The following is a 20,390-nucleotide window of genomic DNA, read 5'->3' as shown; positions in this document are numbered from 1 at the left end:
GTAGTCTGGAATTGTACTTTAGTAACTTTAAATTATAAAATAGTATATTAAATGTTTAATATATATCTTTGACCAAATTCATCATTTTACATACATATTCAGAGTTTATAATTGTCTTTCATGTTTTTGATGTGAAGTATGATAATGTGTGACTGGCTCAGGATTTGAAAAGATAATCTTTGGAAAAGGGACAAGTTGAAACACATAAGTGAAATACACAGATTATGTTTTACAATGAAAACACTTGTTTAAATTTTGCATGGGTGTGTTGGTTGGATTTAGAATTTCTGTGAAAGATTTTGTTCTGTCATGTGCACGCCTCTCCGAGACACAGATTAAACAAAGTCCATGTATTTAACATAGTATGTAGTTCAGTTCTACAAAACCAAGGGACACAGACACATAGACATAGACAAATTAAGACATTTAACCTTTTATAAGCTATTATGCAGCATATTTACAAGGAACATTGTTTCGTATGTAGGCAGAAATGTTTTTGGTGCTGTATTTCTTAGTGTGTGACTGATGGTTATCAAAGAATTATCTTTGGAACAGGAACAAAATTACATGTTGAATCAAGTAAGATATTGGGTTTTAAATATATACAACTGAAGGCATGGCAAGAATACTTAATTTATTATTTAGTCAAAATATTGAAATACTCATTAATATACACCTGTAAAATACATGCTGATTATATTGCTTTAACTCTTATTTATACAAATAAATTAATAGTATATTTTTTAAGTATTTGACTTAAGGATTTTTTATTTATGTTCTTAAGCATTAGTGAAGAAAAGGTATTCAACTGTTTACATGTATCATAGATTTACATTCATGCATAATGAGCAATTCAAAAGTGACCTATTGGTTGCAAACTCTAACACTGTGTGAATTCTGGAACTGGAGTCAGAAAGCTTGTGTTTGGCACATGTATGCTATTAATAATTGAGACAAGTAAGTTGAATGTATTATGCTAAATAGATTGTTTTATTGAATGCTGACACTTGTAAGTGCAAATACATGCATTATAGAGATAAAGAGACTTTTTTTTATAATGGGCAGTGAAAAAACGATACAAGAAAACGCTTTGTAAAGGTAAACAGTGTGTATATTTACAAAATATAAATGATAATAATGCTCTCTGGTTAATTGACATTCATTTTATACATAGAATGTAAATTGCTCTAAATTTACCGTAGTGTACTGGCATCTGTGCTGCCAGTAATTTACTGTAAATTTACAGTAGTCAATGTAAGACTGTAATAAAATAATACAGTATCAATACAATACAGATCTGTCAATTAAATACATTAATAGTACAGTAAAATAATTTACAGTATTTTTACTGTTAATTTACAGTAGTGTACTGTAGTAGCATCTGTGCTGCCAGTAATTAACTGTAAGATTTGCAGAAATATTTTACAGTGTACATAAATAATATATGCTATTTCTAATATATATTAAAAGTAAAGGTATTGGCAATTAGCAAGTGCTAATTTTTTGTCTGAAACTGATGTATGATTTATTCAGGAATACAGAAACAAGATTTTGAGAATAGAGCAAAGCTCACTACAAAGTGTTTCTAGAGACTTTTTAAGTTAATAATGATCTACCAACATAATTTACCCAGTAGATATTTAGTTCACATCTATTTATGTTTAAAGTATATGAATAATAGGAAGTCTTTGGTGTACAATTTTCTAATTCAAAAGTTTGATTTCAGACATAGTTTCTAGTGCGGTTTTTGAACTTTTAACTGTATGTTTCATTTTAACAACCTTTAAATACTTTAATTACATTTTATTATACAATATTGTTTTTAGATTATTTATATAATATATATCATTGACCAAATATACATGTGTTTTGTGATTAAAAAGATCATTCATTCTATCTCAGTTTTTTAAGTGTAGTGTCACAATGTGTGACTAATTCAGGAGCTGGAAAGATTATCTTTGGGAATGGAACAAGGTTGATAGTTGAAACACGTAAGTGAAACATACAGGAAACATTTTTAGACAAAGAAATTTTTTTTAAATTTGACATTGGAAATGTTACCTAATCATGGGCATGTTGGTGGGAATTAATTCAAATGTGCGTGAAAAATCTTTATTTTGGCACGTATCCCTTATCTTGGAGACTCTGACTTTAAAATGTGTTAATTTATTGAACACAGTATGTGGTTCCATTCTACCAATTTTTAATGAGTTACAAAAAAGCTCCTAAAAATTAAGACATTTAAACCAGTGATAAACTATGAAGCAGTCTTGTAGCAAGAGTATTGGTTCGAATATGGGCAGAGATGTTTTTGGTACTGTATTTCTTAGTGTGTGAATGATGGGAGTCGACGAATTATCTTTGGAACAGGGACAGCATTACATGTCCAATCAAGTAAGATATTGACATTTAATTAGAAAACTGAAAGCACTGCGAGAATATTTAAATAATTATATAATATAAATATGACATATAATTACTTTGAGAGTTATTATGTACGATATGTTTTAGGGTCTAAACAAACAGCATTTCTATAGCCCATGTTTTTCTACTTCTTTATGATGCTTCTTGATTTTCTAGTTCACATACTGATTATAAGATGCTTTAAAGCTTGTTATAGCAAATAAATCCTTTGTAATTTTTCAAAGCAAGTTTAAAACAAAAAACAAATATGACTCTGGGACTTTTCACTGCACATTAAAATCTAAAGCATTAGCAAAAAAAAAAAAGTTTTTGATTGATGGTCTCATCTTGTGTGTCTGCTGGAAGTGGAGTTTACAAACTAATCATGGGCACAAGCACAAAACTGATAATCAAAAAATGTAAGTCCATTATATTGAATACAGTGATATAAAGAATGTAACAATAGCAGGAATTGTGGAAACTTAAAGTATTATATAATCAAAATATTAAGAATAATATCTAGGATAGTTATAATGTAGGACAAGTTGTATGATCTAAATAAATAGTGTCTACAGAACATATTTTCTATTGCATAATTATATGCTTATTAGAAAAATACTGGCAAGGTACACATGCTTATTATAAGATTTCTTAAATGTTGTTTATGTGAATGTGAGTGCACTGCACTTTAAATTGTTAAACATTAGTGGAAGAAAAGGTATTCAATTGATTACCTGTATCTTAGATTTCATAATGTGTGACTAGGAATTCTGAACTGACCTATTGGTTGCAGAGTCTAACACTGTGTGAATTCTGGAATTGGACTCGCAAAGCTTATTTTCAGCACAGGAACTATTTTGATATTTGAGACAAATAAGTTAAATATATAATGCTAAATAGTTTATTTAATTGAATGTGTGATTATGATCACCAATTACAAAATATCTCTTCATAAAGGTAAACAGTGTTTATTTTTAGAATGTTTAGAGAATAATATCAGAATCTCAGTGTTTGTTCTTATAACTGACCTTTATTATATAACCTTACCAAATAATATTATATAAATATAAGAACTAAGTGAAATACATTGCAATACAACCATGTCTAATGTTACAAACACTCTGCTATTTATAATAATACATTAAACAGTGATTGTAGGTACTCTTTCATAATCTACAAACTGATTTACCCAGTAGATGTCTATTACACTTCTATTTCTACTAAGTTTAAAAATATGAATAATCAGAAGCATTTGGATATATATTTATAGTACCAGTGTGTGAGTAAATCAACATAAACAAATTTACTACTTCGAAGATGTAATTAAAAAAAAAATTGTATTATATATTCCACTATTAATTACATTTTAATTACATTTAATTTAGCAATAATGCATCAGATAATCAATGTATCAAATTATTGACCAAATACATCATATATAAATCTTTTGGGATTATAAATATCATTAATTCTGTTTCAGTTTTTGAAGTGTAGTTTCACAATGTGTGACTACTTCAGGATATGGAAAGATTGTCTTTGGAAAAGGAACAAGGTTGATAGTTGAAACAAGTAAGTAAAATATACAGGTTATATTTTAGAATTTCTAAAATCATGTTTAAAATTTACATTGAAAATGCTACCTAATCCTGGGCATGTTGGTGGGAATTAGCTCAAATTGAGTGAAAGATCTTTATTTTGGCACATAAACCCTTCAGTTTAAGACACTGACATTAAACATTGTTAATTTACTGAACCAGTATGTTGTTCCATTCTACAAACGTCTAATAAGGTACATAAAACAACAAACATACAAAAAAAGTATTGGTTCTAAAAATGGCAGAATGGTTTTTGGTGCTGTAACTCTTAGTGTGTGAATAATGCGAGACGAATTATCTTTGGAACAGGGACAGCATTACGTGTCCAATCAAGTAAGATATTGATATTTAAATAGAAAACTGAAGGCATTGCAGGAATATTTATCTTATTAAATAGTCTAAATTCGAAAAATTATACTTTGTCTGAGAATTATTGTGTAGGACATGTTGTAGGGTCTAAAAAGGAAAGCATTTCTATAACCCATACTTTTCTACTGCATAACTATGTAATTATCAGTAATCCTGGCAATGATTGTCTTATTTTGTGTGTCTACTGGAAGTTGTATTGAAATACTTCAAAACACAGGAACACAATTGATAACCAGAAAATGTCCTTTAAATCAAACTATAATACTATCAAATATAGTGCTATATAAATTATTAAAATAGGGTTAAATGCAGGAAGATTTAAATGATTATTATTTCAAAGCAAAGAATTACAATAATGAACTGCACATTAAGTTGTCATGCATTAGTGACGAAAGGGTATTCAGTTGATTACCTGTTTTTTGGTTTCATAATGTGTGACTAGCAATTCTAAACTGACCTATTGGTTGCAGAGCCTAACATTGTATGAATTCTGGAAGTGGTGTAACAAATCTTGTTTTTGGCACAGGAACTATGTTGATAACTGAGACAAGTAAGTTTATTTTATAATGCTGTATAGTAAAATGTATTAAATGTTGACCCTTCTAATACATACATTATATCGATAGAGACTCGTTTTGTGTTTCAATGACAAATGGATCAAACCTCTCTTTGTAAATGTAAAGCGTAATGTTTCTGTTTAGAAATGGGGATGTTAATAATGTCTGAATCACACTCAAAATAGTGATAACTGACTTTCATTACATACATACATACATACCATATAGTATTATAATATTGTAAACACCAAGTAATTTTCATTACAACCATTCAACCCTATTGCTATTTATTATAGCACATTATACCCAGTCTATTCGCTGTTAGCAAGTTTTCTTTTTTTTCTTTTTTGTGTAATTTTTTTCGGGAACACAGATACTGTTTCTTCCAGGCACTATTTCAGTTACTAATTATCTACAAACATGCCACATTTTCCCTATAGATATTTGATAATACATTTTAAATTCAGTTACATTTAAATACTATTATTCAATAGGGTTTGAAATGTTTAATATGTAACATCATATAATTGATCAAATTGGACATATATAAATCCTTTGTGTTCATAAAGATCATTAATTTTATTTCAGTTTTTGAGGTGTAGTATTATAATGTGTGACTGGTTATGGAAATATTATCTTTGGAAAAGGGACTAGGTTGATAGTGGAAACACGTAAGTGAAATTCACAGGTTACATTTCACAATGCAAAACCCCACTTGTATAAATTTTGCTTTGGAAATGTTACGACTTCATGGGCAAGTTGGCTGGAAATAGTTTATTTTAGCATTAGCATCTATCTCTCAGAGACTCTTACATTAAACATTATCAATTTATTGAGAACAGTATGTAGCTAAGTTCTAGAAAAAGTCAACTAGCAGACCTATAAAATAGATACGAAATCAATGGCAACATTTAAACCTTTGATTATGATCAAATATTTAGCAAAAACATTGACCTAATTAGCTAGAGTTTTTGGTGCTGGATTTTCTACAGTGTGAATGAGGGGAATCGACGAATTATCTTCGGAAAAGGAACAGAATTACATGTCAAATCAAGTAAGATTTTGAGAGTTAAATAGAGAACCAAAAGCACTGCAGGAAGATTTAAATCATTAGACAAAAAATTTTAAATTCTCATTAGTAAGAGGGTTATTATGTAGGGAATGTAGTAGGGTCTAAACATATGAGCATTTCTTTAGCCCATATTTCAATTACATAACTATAGAGTTAAATATTGTCAAAGCACACATGCTAATATTAAAGGTAGTTTATACGAAACTAATCCTCTGTAATTTTTCAAACATAGTTTTAAAAAATTAATGTTTCCAGAAATTTCACTGCACATATTAAAATCTTATGCATTAGCGAAAAATAATTTTGATTGATGGTCTCATATTGTGTGTCTACTGGAAGTGGAGTTTACAAACTAATCATGGGCACTGGCACAAAACTGGTAATCGAAAAATGAGTCCAGTTGTATTACATACACTGATATGAACATTATTACAATAGTGTTAATTGCAAATATTGCAGGATTATTTAAATGATTAAATAATTAAAAAATGAAAAACAATAATTTGGATAGTTATTATTGCTGGTCCTAAACAAATTGTGTAGACTATCTATACTGATGTTGAAATCAATGAAAAGATAGATGAAATTATAAAAGATTATTTTTGGAAAAGGATTAAGTTTGATAGTTAAAACATGTCAGTGAAATATGCAGTTTCTTTGAGACTTGTGAATACACATTGTGAATTTATTAAACATAGTTTTCATTTCAGTTCTATAAACCTTTAACTAAGTGACCAAAATATACATGATACATATACAGTGATATTAACTAAACAGCCTATTTAGAAAAAGGCTTGACTCGTACATGTGCAGAAACGTTTTTGGTGCTATATTTATTAGTGTGAGAAAGATGGGAATCAACAAATTATTTTTGGAACGGACAAAATTCTATGTTGAATCAGGTAAAATATTGACATTTAAAAATAAAACTGAAGGCATTTCAGGAATGTGTAAATGATAAAATAACCAAAATATAAACAATAATAATTTGCATTATAGTTCATATTTGGGACATGTTGTAGGATCTAAACAAAAAATTGCAATAACATATCTCCAGCACATGTTTCTGTTGAATAATTGAATATTTACCAGTAATATACTGCAAAATAACACATGCTTATTATAAGACACTTTAAGTGTTATTAATACAAATAATCCTGAGATTTTTACAGCACTAGCAAAAAGTGTTTTTGATTTATGGTCTCATATTGTGTGTCTACTGGAGGTGGAATTAAACACATGGGCACAGGCACAAAATTGATAACTGAAAAATGTAAGTGCATTATATCAATATAATGCTATATAGATTATTGCAGGAAGCATAATTTTTTAAATAAAAATTATTTGTAAGTAAAAAACTAATCATCTAACTACAAGTAAACATGATCTTTAAACATACTAATATGAATAATTTTACTACATGGTAATATTAATGTTAAACTATTTTATGAAATATACATTTTTTAGAAATTTGTGCTGAAAATCTTTTTGTGTAATGGTGGAATTTATACTTTGGAAAGGGGGCAATGCTCACAGAAATATCAGGGAATCACTTAATGTAAAGTTATGCCTAAGAAAATGTTTTATTTATTTTTTTTACAGAAAGTATTCAGTATACATTACTATCATGATGTAATAATGATGAAATCCTTATCTGAGATTTAAATTAATTTAAATGATCCTAAATATTTATAGTCATACTTTTCTCCTTAAAACTGTTAATGAAAACGTTTAAATAGTTAACAGAAATAATAAAACATAGCTTTTGTTTTGTGTTGTAAAATTATGTTTAGAATAACATCAAAGTTTATTGCTAAATCACATTTCATTTTATTAACAAAGTAAGCAAAGTCAAAACCTCTTGAAATAGTAGCAAATAATACTTCAATCAAAGCTGATGATTGAATATAATAGGACTTTGATTAATTCACATTTAAAACCACTACTGACCACCTTGATGATATGGATTGATTGAATGAAATTAACACCTTGATTGAATGAAATTAATATATATATATATATATATATATATATATATATATATATATATATATATAATCCAAAGAAAGGTAATGCCAACCTACAACAAAACAAACAAATAAACAAACAAACAAACAAAAAAACAACAAATAGATACTGATAAGTGATGTACTACAGTGTGACTCTAGGGAATAAGCTTATATTTGGTCAAGGAACCAAATTAACTGTTATTTACAGTAAGTACTTAACTTGTATTTTAACAAATTTATTATAAAAATATAATGGTCATAAGAATTGATTTTTAAATGGCTATACATTTTTAATGTTCTATTATCGATTTTTAACATAATTAACTCTTCACTGTTTTTTTGGGGTTTATCTGGCTGCCAAATGCTCAGAATTATATCATTAAACGATCATTTCTATGGAATTGAATTAATCATTTAAGCAGGTAAACATGTTCTCAGTTTTTATACTGCATACACAACTGTGTGAATGATAGGTCATGGAAAATCATATTTGGAAGAGCAACACCTCTATATGTAGAGCCATGTAAGTGCATTAATATAATTTAGTAAAGTAATTAAACATATAGGTTAGAGCATGAATTTTACAAGAAAGGAATAAATCTGAAACCTTACACCAGTGAAAACAGAGTATTGAATAACAAATTAGTTGAGAAATGTATTGTTATTGCGGCATTCAATGTAACAGCATAGTAACATGTTTACATTTGGTGAAGGAACAAAGCTGAAACTTTGATTCACTGAGTTTCATCTATAATTTTGTTGAATTATTATTATTATTTTGTTGTAAAAATTATTGAATATACTTTATTAAGATATTATAATATTGTAATGTTTGTTGATAATTAATGCACAATTTACTTTAAGTATACAGCTAATTTAGAATTCATGCCTACATGAATATATCTTCAAAAATATATTTATTAGTCTGACAGATTTGCTCAAATTATATATATTTTTTATCCATTCCATGAGTATAATTAAATATTATTATTGGAGTACATGATTGGATTACTTTATGCATGTGAATTAAGAGCCTTATTACGTCCCAGTTTTAATATGGCCTTAGAGGCAACATTTTTGCTGAGCTGTTTGTTAGTGTGTAATTTATAACAATAACAATTTAATCTTAGGAAGCAGAGTGGCACTGATTGTTCAGACAAGTAAGAATATAATTAAATTATTTATGAATTTTTAATTCAGTTCAGATTTAATTATGTTAAGATGCGTGTCAATTTAGCACAACATAATATAGCAAAAATTTAAAATAGTAGGTGCAAAATGCACTCAATATATCAACATTCATTTAAAACGTTATATTTTGAGGGTGACTCTTGTTTTCATATTACCTGATTACCATTCAAATCATACAAATAATGAATATACACATTTTGATACTATGCCAGTGATCAAGATTCATTGATAAAAGGTATATGAATATGTTTAATTGAGTGTAATAGAAAAAAAATGTTTAAAGGCAACTGTGCAATATAGAAAAATAATATATAATCATATTTATTAAATTAGAATAAAACTCAAAGATTCCTTTTATACAAGACAATGCAATTCTCCATCATCTAAGGACTTGATATGTAAATCCATTGATCTGAGAATTAAATATCGATTTGTTTTAACAATAACATTAGTAAGAATACATATAATAAGTGTGTTAGCTTAACTATTTCTCAACCACTCACATGAGGTGGTCAGTACAATTAGCAATACCTAGATCTAATCACAAATCAATGATAATAAATCAACATCTGATTTTTCAAATTAAATCTGCATAGCGCATTTTAATTGCATTTTAATATTTTGTGTCAAACTATTATTTTTATCCAAAATATCAATAATAATTTACTGTTCAACATTACCTTTTACATTATGATGTGTTTATGAATTTCTGCCATACCTACCATGCCTTCATAAATAATAGGTCATTTAGTTTCTCAGGCAGTAATTATATGTGGCGTCAAGGAGCTGGAAACTAACATATTAAAATAGAAACTTATTGAAAGTTGTAGATACTGAGTATAAATTTGATCAATATACTTATAACGGTATATCAATATATGTGATATGTTTAATTTAAAAGAGACTGGTTGACTATTTACATTAAAATAAAAGTAAATAATCACATAAAATTCATTATTAAAACTCTTATTTGCCTGAAAATTCAAATTAAAGAGATTTTAAGAGAAATTGGAAATTAGATGTATGATACCAGTAGATTTTCGTTATGTGTTTGCTGTGTGTGTGAATACTGGTTACAAGATAATATTTGGAAATGGAATCCAAGTAAAAATTAATGCATGTGAGTAATGTGGTTGTAAGATCAACTTCTACTTCAAAAAATATCTTTATTTACTTTACATGTTTAGCTTGGATAAATAAATTGTGATGAAGGTGCCTAGATATATTTAAATATAGCAGATTCTTAAGTGATGGGTAGCCTGGACTAGTTCTTGTAACTCAATATGTCCTGTGAATAGTTCATGATGAATGGACCAATAGAAATGCTTCACAATTGCTTGGAATAAAATATTTTTGCATTCACATCCATTTAAAGTTAAGAAGGTTTCCTCCTTCTCCTGTAACGTTACGCTTTTGCGATGATATATAAATGATGCAGGCTGTTCTTTTTATTTTATATATTCTCTAGAGTTTAAGATTCCCTAAAATCTTTTGCCTACAGAGTTTTATTGTAGATTAACTCTGTAAGATTATAACAAGCTATCTAGTTATGTACGGTATAAAATTCTTTAATTTTTTAAACTATATATTACATATATCCTTTCATTTAAATTTTTTTATTTTTTTATTTTGGCAACATATTTCCTACTCCTTTTTTGCAAAACTACAAAGCACAGTGTGTCTAACAACTTTGGCAAAACAATATTTGCTTATGGAATGAGTTTAAAGGTAGTACCAAGTAAGTTTGACATTAATATTATTTATATTTATTATTAATATGTTAAACTACAAGCCCTATTTTGAAGAATGTTGGGATGCTGTGCACAATGTAAATAAAACAGAATGAAATGATATAGGTTTGAAATGATAATTTAAAACCAATACTTAATTAAAAACAGCACCTATACATTATTTCAAGTGTGAAAACTGATCAGTTTTATTGTTTTTCAAAAAATATGCCCATTTTAAATTGATGCCAGCAACAAACTCCAAAAATGTTCAGGCAGGGCAACAGATGACTAGTAAAATCAGTTTCATTAAGACAAGGTCAGTGACAAGATTAAAAAAATAATCTTGGAGAGGCTGAATCTTTCAAAAGTAAAAAATAGATTCATTGTTTTGGAAGACTGCATTGGAAAATGCAAAAATTAAAAAATTCTCAATTTTAAAAAAGTAATGAAATTAATTTCTTACTGTATATAATATCATTTAGTGATAAAGTTTCAGAGAATCTAGAGAAAATCTCTACATGCAGGGGAAAAAGCCCAAATTTTGAATGGCTGTTATTTTCAGAGCCTCAGGTTGCAATGAACTAGTGTTCACTGTGTGGGCTGTGAAATATTAACCAAAATCACTGTGTGTTCATCACTGTATCCTCAAATGCAAGATATAACTCACAAATGTAAAGAAGAAAGCATCTACAAATAGAAGGCACTAACACAGCCACCTTTTCTCAAATTCGGCTATTTTTTTTTATATGAACTGAGCAAAAAAGGAAAAGTAGATTTAAAAATATATGTATTGGATGCTGCATTGTCCAGGCTAAAGAGAGGGACCAAGTGACTTATTATAAGTGTACACTTCAAAAGCCAGCATCTGTATATTAGTGCACAGGCTTTTGTGAAGGCACTGTAAATGCTGAATGATATTTATAGGATTTGGGGGGACATGCTAGCATTCAGACAACATAGTTTTCAGGGAAGACCTTGCATATTTCACTAAGACAAGTTGGCAAATGTTTTTTTGAATTGAAAAAAAAAAGAATGAATTGAATGTTTTTCAAATAACTATACCTATAACCTATAACCTATGTCTTAGTTTCAACATTCAAAGTTATATATTTGTATTACGTTCAGTTAAATATAGTTTTGCTTTTTGTATATATTGGATTTTGCTTTTATTTATATTTATGCCAATCTGAAAATGGATTTTTTTAGAAAATGTAAAAAAAAATTGTAATGTAAACTAAAATGAGCAATTAATGCATGTAGTTTGTAGAATAACAAGTCATTATAATCATTGTAAAACAAATTAACAAGTATTAGCAAGCATAGACCAAAATAATTTAACAAAATATTTATTAATTAATAAGACTATTCATATACATAAACCTGTCATTAAGTTTAAAAACAGAAAAAAATATTATTTAAAGAAACTCTCTTTGAAAGCTGATATTAGATTCTACATTTTTGTACCTAGTAATCCTATGGTGTGAATAATCAGATTGCTTTTGGCTCAGGAACAAGACTAATAATTGAGGAAAATAAGACAATGACATTTCATGCTGTCATCTAAAATATTTTTTAAATATTCATTTTTTAGTATCTTAAAACACCTTTAATAAAGCATAATTAATTATTCCATATAATCACATGCAGTAATTTTGTAAACTATTATTTCATTCAATTGATAACACCGTACACAGCAAACTTAAATATACTCTGTAGTTTTACGCAGTTGTCAACAGATCTTCTATAGGTATCCTGTAGTTTTGCAAATCATCTAATATTAAATAAATAAACAAATTGTCTAATGTAATATATATATATATATATATATATATATATATATATATATATATATAATATTATATATATATATATAAATGACTGTTTTGTTAATGAATATGAAACAATACAATAAATACAACAGGGTGTTTCAAAATTTTTTCATGTGACCCATATATTGTCTATTGATGTTTATCGCAACCAAGGCAAAACAAACTTTGAACTTATACTAGATTAGAAAACAAAATAAAAATGATGTTGGCCTATTTGTTTCCAGACACCACTATTAAGGCCGTTCAGAATCCCAGCCATGCCTGACCATTTTGCCTAAGCATAGGTTGTCTCAGTTCTTACTGGGAAATAAACCCACAAATGACAGTATTTTTTCATTTAATTGTCAAAAGCTTCTGAGTAATTTTCAGAAACATCAGATATTTGGTACATACAATGTTTCCATGAAATCCATGTTTGTGCTAATCAAATACAGCAGCCTGACTTTATGTACACACACACACACACACAAAAATATATATAATTCTTTTAGTAAAATATTTTATATTTCTATATATTTCTTTTTAAAAACACAAATAATTGCACATAAAACTAACTTTTGGAAAAGCAGCAATTCTATTTGGCAACATGCAATAAATGTGATTCTCTGAATTGTTAAAATACAAATACATTTTTTCAAATGTTTTGGCTTCATCCTATTCATCCTAAGTCATGGTGAGTCCAGAACAAACCCTAGAATATGTAAGTGTAAGGCAGGAAAATGCCAGATATTACAGAACATCACTCTCTTTCTATCAGTAACTGACTAACACCTAGGGGGCATTTCACACAACCAATACATTCATCAAGGGGTTTTTGGATTGTGGAAGGAAACCAGCGTATCATCCAGACAATAGGTAGACACACCAAATTCCTCAAAATATTAACCCAAATTTTTTTAAACATCCCAACTTTTCCAGAAAAAGACTTGCACTGACTTGCATCTTCTGTCTAACAAAGTCAATAGTTTGTGGATGAAATTGTTCCTTCGGATAGTGATTATTTATACATTGTGAATGTGTCCTGTCCAATGAATGGTTTGTTTTTAATTGAGCAACACATAATAAACATGTTTGCACTTTTTATTAATTAATAATTTATTTATTTGTTGTTTTACAGATGTTTACTCTCCACCTCAGTATTACAAGCTTCAAAATAATGATTGCCTGGCCACTGGGTTCACAGAAGCAAATGCTATAGGTCATGACAAAGTTCCTGAGGCAGTTCGATTTGAGGATGAGTCATATTATAGCCAGATACTCAGAAATGCTACAACATGCAATGAACGTAAGAATTTGTACACAATCATACAAAAGATCTTCAAATACAATAGCAAGTGTTATTGGGCACCACAAGAGTTATATGCAAAAATGTTGGGTGCTTCTGGACAAATGGCATTTTAGGAAAAAACATTTATTTTGATCCTATAAATAAACTTACCAAATTGAAATAGTGCAATATATCTGAAAAAAATAAAACAAAAAATTATGCCATATTCAAGTTTATTTGGTCTATAGATTGTAATAGCTTTTGTTACTTAGAAAATCAATTTGACAAGGAGGGTAAAATCATGAATAAAGAATGATACACTTTTGTGACCTTGCATCTTCTAATGTTCTGAAAATGACATGGGCTTGACATGTATGTATAACATTCTTTGTCTTTTATTCCTAGCACAATCACATTGCAATATTGAGGGATTAAAGGATGAGTTTACAAAAAGTAAGTGGTTTAAATATTCTGCTTTCATTCTATTTATGCATGTCCATCTGTCTCAGGATAAGCTGCTGTAAAACATAAAAATTTCATCTACACACTTAACTGCCAATTTGGTATACCATAATTTATAGACCTTTTTGTCATGTACAAACCGGATTCCAAAAAAGTTGAGACACTAAACAAATTGTGAATAAAAACTGAAAGCAATGATATGGAGATTTCAAATGTCAATATTTTATTTGTAATAGAACATAGATGACAGATCAAAAGTTTAATCTGAGTAAATGTAACATTTTAAAGGAAAAATATGCTGATTCAAAATTTCACAGTATGAACAAATCCCAAAAAAGTTGGGACAAGTAGCAATAAGTGGCTGGAAAAAGGAAATTGAGCATATAACGAACAGCTGGAAGACCAATTAACACTAATTGGGTCAATTGACAACATGACTGGGTATAAAAAGAGCTTCTCAGAGTATCAGTGTCTCTCTGAAGCCAAGATGGTAAGAGGATCACCAATTCCACCATTGTTGCGCAGAAAGATAGTGCAGCAATACCAGAATAGTGTTAGCCAGAGTAAAATAGCAAAGACTGTTAAGTTATCATCATCAACCGTGCATAACATCATCAAAAGACTCAGAGAATCTGGAACAATTGTTGTGCGTAAGGGTCAAGGCCGTAAAATTCTACTGGATGCTCGTGATCTCCAGGCCCTTAAATGTCACTGCACCTCAAACAGGAATGCCACTGTCAAGGAAATAACAGAATGGGCTCAGGAACACTTCCAGAAAGCATTGTCAGTGAACACAATCCACCGTGCCATCCGCCGTTGCCAGCTGAAACTCTATAGTGCAAAGAGGAAGCCATTTCTAAGCAAGCTCTGGGGGTCTATGGGGCAGTGGGCTGGCCTCGGCTGGCCCGGACGCTCAGCTTCTGCATGATGATTGGATGATCTGTCTGAAGCTGAATCCCTTTTTGATTGACAGCGAAATGAGCGAATCAGTGATCCTTTGGTGTAAAAATCCGTAGGAGCACAGGCGGACACACTTCACATGAGCCAAGGCCGTTTAAGCAGCCTAGCTCTGTTGGCCATTGAGAGGACACTAGTCAAGTCCCTGGAAAAGACGCCTTGTTGGTATGACAGGATCACAGATCATTTTCTTAAAAAGGAACGGAGGGTAGAATTTATGTATAAATAAACCGACACATTTTATGATGTAGGCCGAAATTGAGCTCCCCCTCCTTGAAAGACCAGCATCCGCCACTGCTGGAAAGGCACCACAACTATGTTTAGGTTCTAGAACAACATATGCTCCCATCTAGACGTCATCTCTTTCAGGGAAGACCCTGCATTTTTCAACCAGATAATGCCAGACCACATTCTGCAGCAATCACAACATCATGGCTACGTAGGAGAAGGATCCGGGTACTGAAATGGCCAGCCTGCAGTCCAGATCTTTCACCTATAGAGAACATCTAGGGCATCATAAAGAGGAAGGTGCGACAAAGGAGGCCCAAGATGATTGAACAGTTAGAGGCCTGTATTAGACATGAATGGGAGAGCATTTCTATTTCTAAACTTGAGAAACTGGTCTCCTCTGTCCCCAGACATCTGAGTGTTGTAAGAAGAAGGGGGGATGCCACACAGTGGTAAAAAATGGCCTTGTCCAAACTTCTTTGGGATTTGTTGACGCCATGAAATTTTGAAACAACATATTTTTCCCTTAAAATGATTCATTCTCTCAGTTTAAAATTTTGATCTGTGATTTGTGTTCTATTCTGAATATAATATTAGAAGCTGACACCTCCACATCATTGCATTCAGTTTTTATTCACAATTTGTTTAGTGTCACAACTTTTTTGGAATCCGGTTTGCATATCTGTCATTCATTCATTATCTGTAGCCGCTTATCCAGTTCAGGGTCGCGGTTAGAATCGAACCCACAACCTAGAGACCCCTGGAGCTGTGTGACTGCGACACTACCTGCTGCGCCACCGTGCCGCCCTGTATAGCTTACTATTACAGTTACTGTTACAGTGATTTACTACAATTCTAGCCCTATATTAATCAGAACAATATTGATCAGATGTAAAATTTTGGATCATTCTCAGTACAGCACTATCATAGACATGGTGTTTGCTCTACATTGACATTAAAAATAATAGCATTGGTGTCAGCTTTGGTTTGATTAAAATGGACCTTGGTTCCAATGCTCCCTTTCGAAGTCTGTTGCGGCCCTGGTCCAATTTTAAATGAACTCTGGTGCAGTTAGTTTTAAGTAAAAATGCAACACGAACCAAAGGCACAGAAGCGAACCAAACATGTGAGGTGAAGTCCCAAAATGTAAAAATAATAAGCAAACAATGCCATGGACAGATCTGCTAATGTCTTAAAGGACACTTTTGTGGGAGAATTGCTGTCGCTGTTTTGACTCCATTCATCCATTTCACCACCTCTTGCTGTGTTTCACTCTTTTACTTACTTTGGTTCAATTGTAAAATTTCAATGTGAACTCAAACCACACCAGGATTAAAATGTAGTAATGTATCATTTTGTTTGGTCTGGACCAAAGGAATCGAACTACAAATCTGTACACACGCTTACTAAATGAGTCAATATAGCATGGTATTACTTCCTGAAATGGGAACTGAACGCTTGTATATTATGTGGAGGGCAGTATTGTTACATTCCACACTTGAATTACATTTTTATTAATATGACAACAATTATAACATTACTCTTCTTCTCTGCAGATGCGAATACCAACTTTATGGCATTCTGTATATATTGGCTGAGGATTCTCTTCATTAAGACCATCGTATTCAATGTCTTGATGACATTTAAAGTGTGGATCAGCTAAAGTGAGTTTAGTAATAAAAAGCACAAAAATTGTTATTTAGCTTGAAATTACCATTGTAATTCAGTTGTGAGCACTACACTTTTTCACTTACATACTAAAACTGATATTATGAGGTAAATATAGATCATATTGGACAGCAAAACAAAGATGCATTTTCCATAACTCTAAACAATTGTTATGATTGTTTTGTTATGTGACATATTTTTGCAAAATTTGCACAATGGTTCGTCCACACAGAATAGCTTAAATTATGCCCATGCCTCTGTCCCAAATTTTACAGTCCCAATGTTGACAGCGAAAGGGATCACACATAATGAGAATTGGAATATTATTATTTTTAATGAATCCCTCATAAATACAGTTGCCCCAATACAAGTGTCACATAAAACCAAGCATTTGGATTCTCTCAGATTATTCCCTCATGCTACAGGACTGGTCAATCTGTGGTTTCCCAGAATTTCTCATAATAAAACTTTAGATAACATCATATATGTCATTAAGGTGTAGATTGCTTGCCTTTTTTCAGCAAAAAAGTAAAAAAAAAAAAAGTAGTGTGATCCTTTTCCCATTTGATTACATCAGTCAACAGTCAAACTGTTAGCATTACAATTCAGGGTTTTTAGTTGTAATATGAAACACTCAAAACCAATGATGGAGTGTTAGCAGACCTTAAGGGCAAAGATTGGTTTACACACATCTTACATCTTAATAATAAAAGAAAGCAATAACCACCAGTTAATCTCCTAAAAACATACTCAAAACGCTGCAGGCTAATTAGTCTACGTGAGGATACGGAAGAACACACTTAACACAGTGATCACTTACTAAATGTGATTTCGAAACATAAGAAAAAAAGGAACTGAAATTTCATTTGTTTAGATGGAATACCATTAGTAAATTGAAAATATTAGAAAAACTATAGCATTTTCACCACAATTTTAAAGAAATCTGAGTTTGTAAGTTTCCCTCATTTCACATCAATGCACTGTATATTGAATTTTGCAGAAGAGTCAGTACAGTCTGTGAAGATACTTTATGTAGATGCAAAATGTATCTTTGAGTATAAAATAAAAATAATAAACCTTTAAATGTTATTATAAATACTAAAATATATTTACCCTTAAAAGTATGTTATAAACAGAAGAAACCACTGGTTTCTTTGTAAAAGTGCTATGCATACATATTTACTAGCAAAATAAATATCTAGGTGTTGTCTGCATTGTAATTTTTTTTGCTTGAAATGTTAAAATATATCTGCAATATTTCAGGACCAACACACAAGACTTCCAGATTTGCCAGATTTGTGAACAATCTGACACTGAAAAAGACCATGAGTGTTTTGAAAAGCATCAGTGGAAACAAATACGCTTCGCAGATGTGTTTTACTGCAGTAATTACTGAATATATCCTGGAAATCAAAATGCCTTTATTTTAATTAATGTTTATGATTATAATAATCTTAATGTAAATGTGCTTATGTTGTTCTTATGTTGTTCTTTAATTCATGTTTTTCATGTTATTATCACATTCAATTTCAATGTATTGTATTGCCAAGAAATCTTTTTCATTGCATTTTCCTTTGTTTTTTGCATTTAAAACAATGTATGCATATTTTCTTCCTTTCATTTTGTTATACAACCTTCTCTTTGTTGCTGATTATATCATTTTTGTCTACTTAATTTTATTAATAATATAGGCAATGACCGTTCTGTTTGAATGTATGCATCTTGTTAAGTATGAATTGCAAAATGTATCCAAATAAAAAGTAGAACTTAGCATTGTCTCCAACTTGCTCATTAGTTTTTTATAATCTCAGTTTTCATGAGTTAATCAGTATGTGTACTAATACAGCATATAAAATATTTTAAAATGAACATCTGAGGCCATGCAATATGGCTGCTATTCAGCAAAGAAACCCATTCAGGCTGTAAAGTATTTATTTACTGCATAGGTATTAAAATTTTACTATGCTGGGGAAAATTTATTTAATTAATATTGCTTATTTTCTCTTATTTGAGAAAAATGTAATTTCCTTGTCAAACAAAAATCACATTATCAAATAAATCGGTTTACAATATAGTTTTTACATGTGTTAAATGTGGCCATTAAGCTATGTCTGTTCATAGCGGCTAATATCAAAATGACCAGTGAAAAGCTGACAAATCACACCGTTTCTTTAAATAGTGTGTCCATTGGCTGCTAGACCTGTCCATCAAAACTCTGCGCTAAAGTTAACAACTGATAGCACATTTACTCACATGAAATATTAGACCAGTGTGAATCACAATAAGGATTAAATATGCTGATTTTGATCAAGTGTAGTAATGATAGACTCATTACACAAAACATTTCGGCAGTGTTTAGGAGAATACAGAGAATACTGCAGACTGTGGTTACAGGGAGTTGGACCTGGCTTTTTGGAATACAATACACACAAGTCCATTTTACATATAAAACTATTGGACATGTGTCCCAATAAAGATATTTAAACATTTCTGATCTGTAATTGCTATAAATCATGTTATCTGTGTTTTATTTTTATTGTTAGAGTCAGAGAAATGCAGAACATTTTGTCAAGTTGTCAAATGAAATACTCTGAAAAGTTTTATGTGAATGATTAATAAACTAATCACCCCTACAAACACAACACACATAAAATGTTCCCTGGGCAAATATTGTGTCACCTTGCATATTTAAAGTAAATTCAGGCTCATGTAAATGGTGTTTCATTAGAATGATCTTGCCATAAATAACTGCAGAGTATGCAATTGGATTCATAGATTGTGAAGAGGTGATACAGTGCAGTGAATGTCTTATTTAATGTGCAGAGAATGGTTTGCAAGCAGGTGTTACTGAAAGATATAAAAGAATGAACACAGTTGGGTGCCAAATACCACAGTATGAAGAAATTAGCTCAATGCGCAAGTGTATTAAAACGTATGGTAATATGGCTCAACCAGCAGAGGCAAACATCCCAGTCAAAAGAAAAATCTCATCAGAATTGTGTCCAAAACATGAAACTGACAGACAGTGACAGCCGGTGTGTTTCACGGCCTGT

At 30.3% G+C, this 20,390-nt stretch overlaps 1 gene segment (V, D, J or C); it reads left to right on the top strand.

Annotated features, from left to right (window-relative positions):
* LOC136707466 (T cell receptor alpha chain constant-like) overlaps positions 1–19,107 on the top strand; it is a 70,034-nt gene extending 50,927 nt beyond the window's left edge. Inside the window, 4 exon segments of the C gene segment in view lie at positions 13,873–14,040; positions 14,428–14,475; positions 17,226–17,333; positions 18,601–19,107. Of these exon segments, the coding sequence occupies positions 13,873–14,040; positions 14,428–14,475; positions 17,226–17,332 (323 nt within the window).
* Positions 19,108–20,390: the final 1,283 nt, after the last annotated feature.

This window comes from Hoplias malabaricus, chromosome 9 (genome assembly GCF_029633855.1).
Source record: "Hoplias malabaricus isolate fHopMal1 chromosome 9, fHopMal1.hap1, whole genome shotgun sequence".
NCBI classification, from domain to species: domain Eukaryota; kingdom Metazoa; phylum Chordata; class Actinopteri; order Characiformes; family Erythrinidae; genus Hoplias; species Hoplias malabaricus.
The sequence above is the reverse complement of the archived record's forward strand: the minus strand, read 5'-3'. Positions and strand labels throughout refer to the sequence as shown.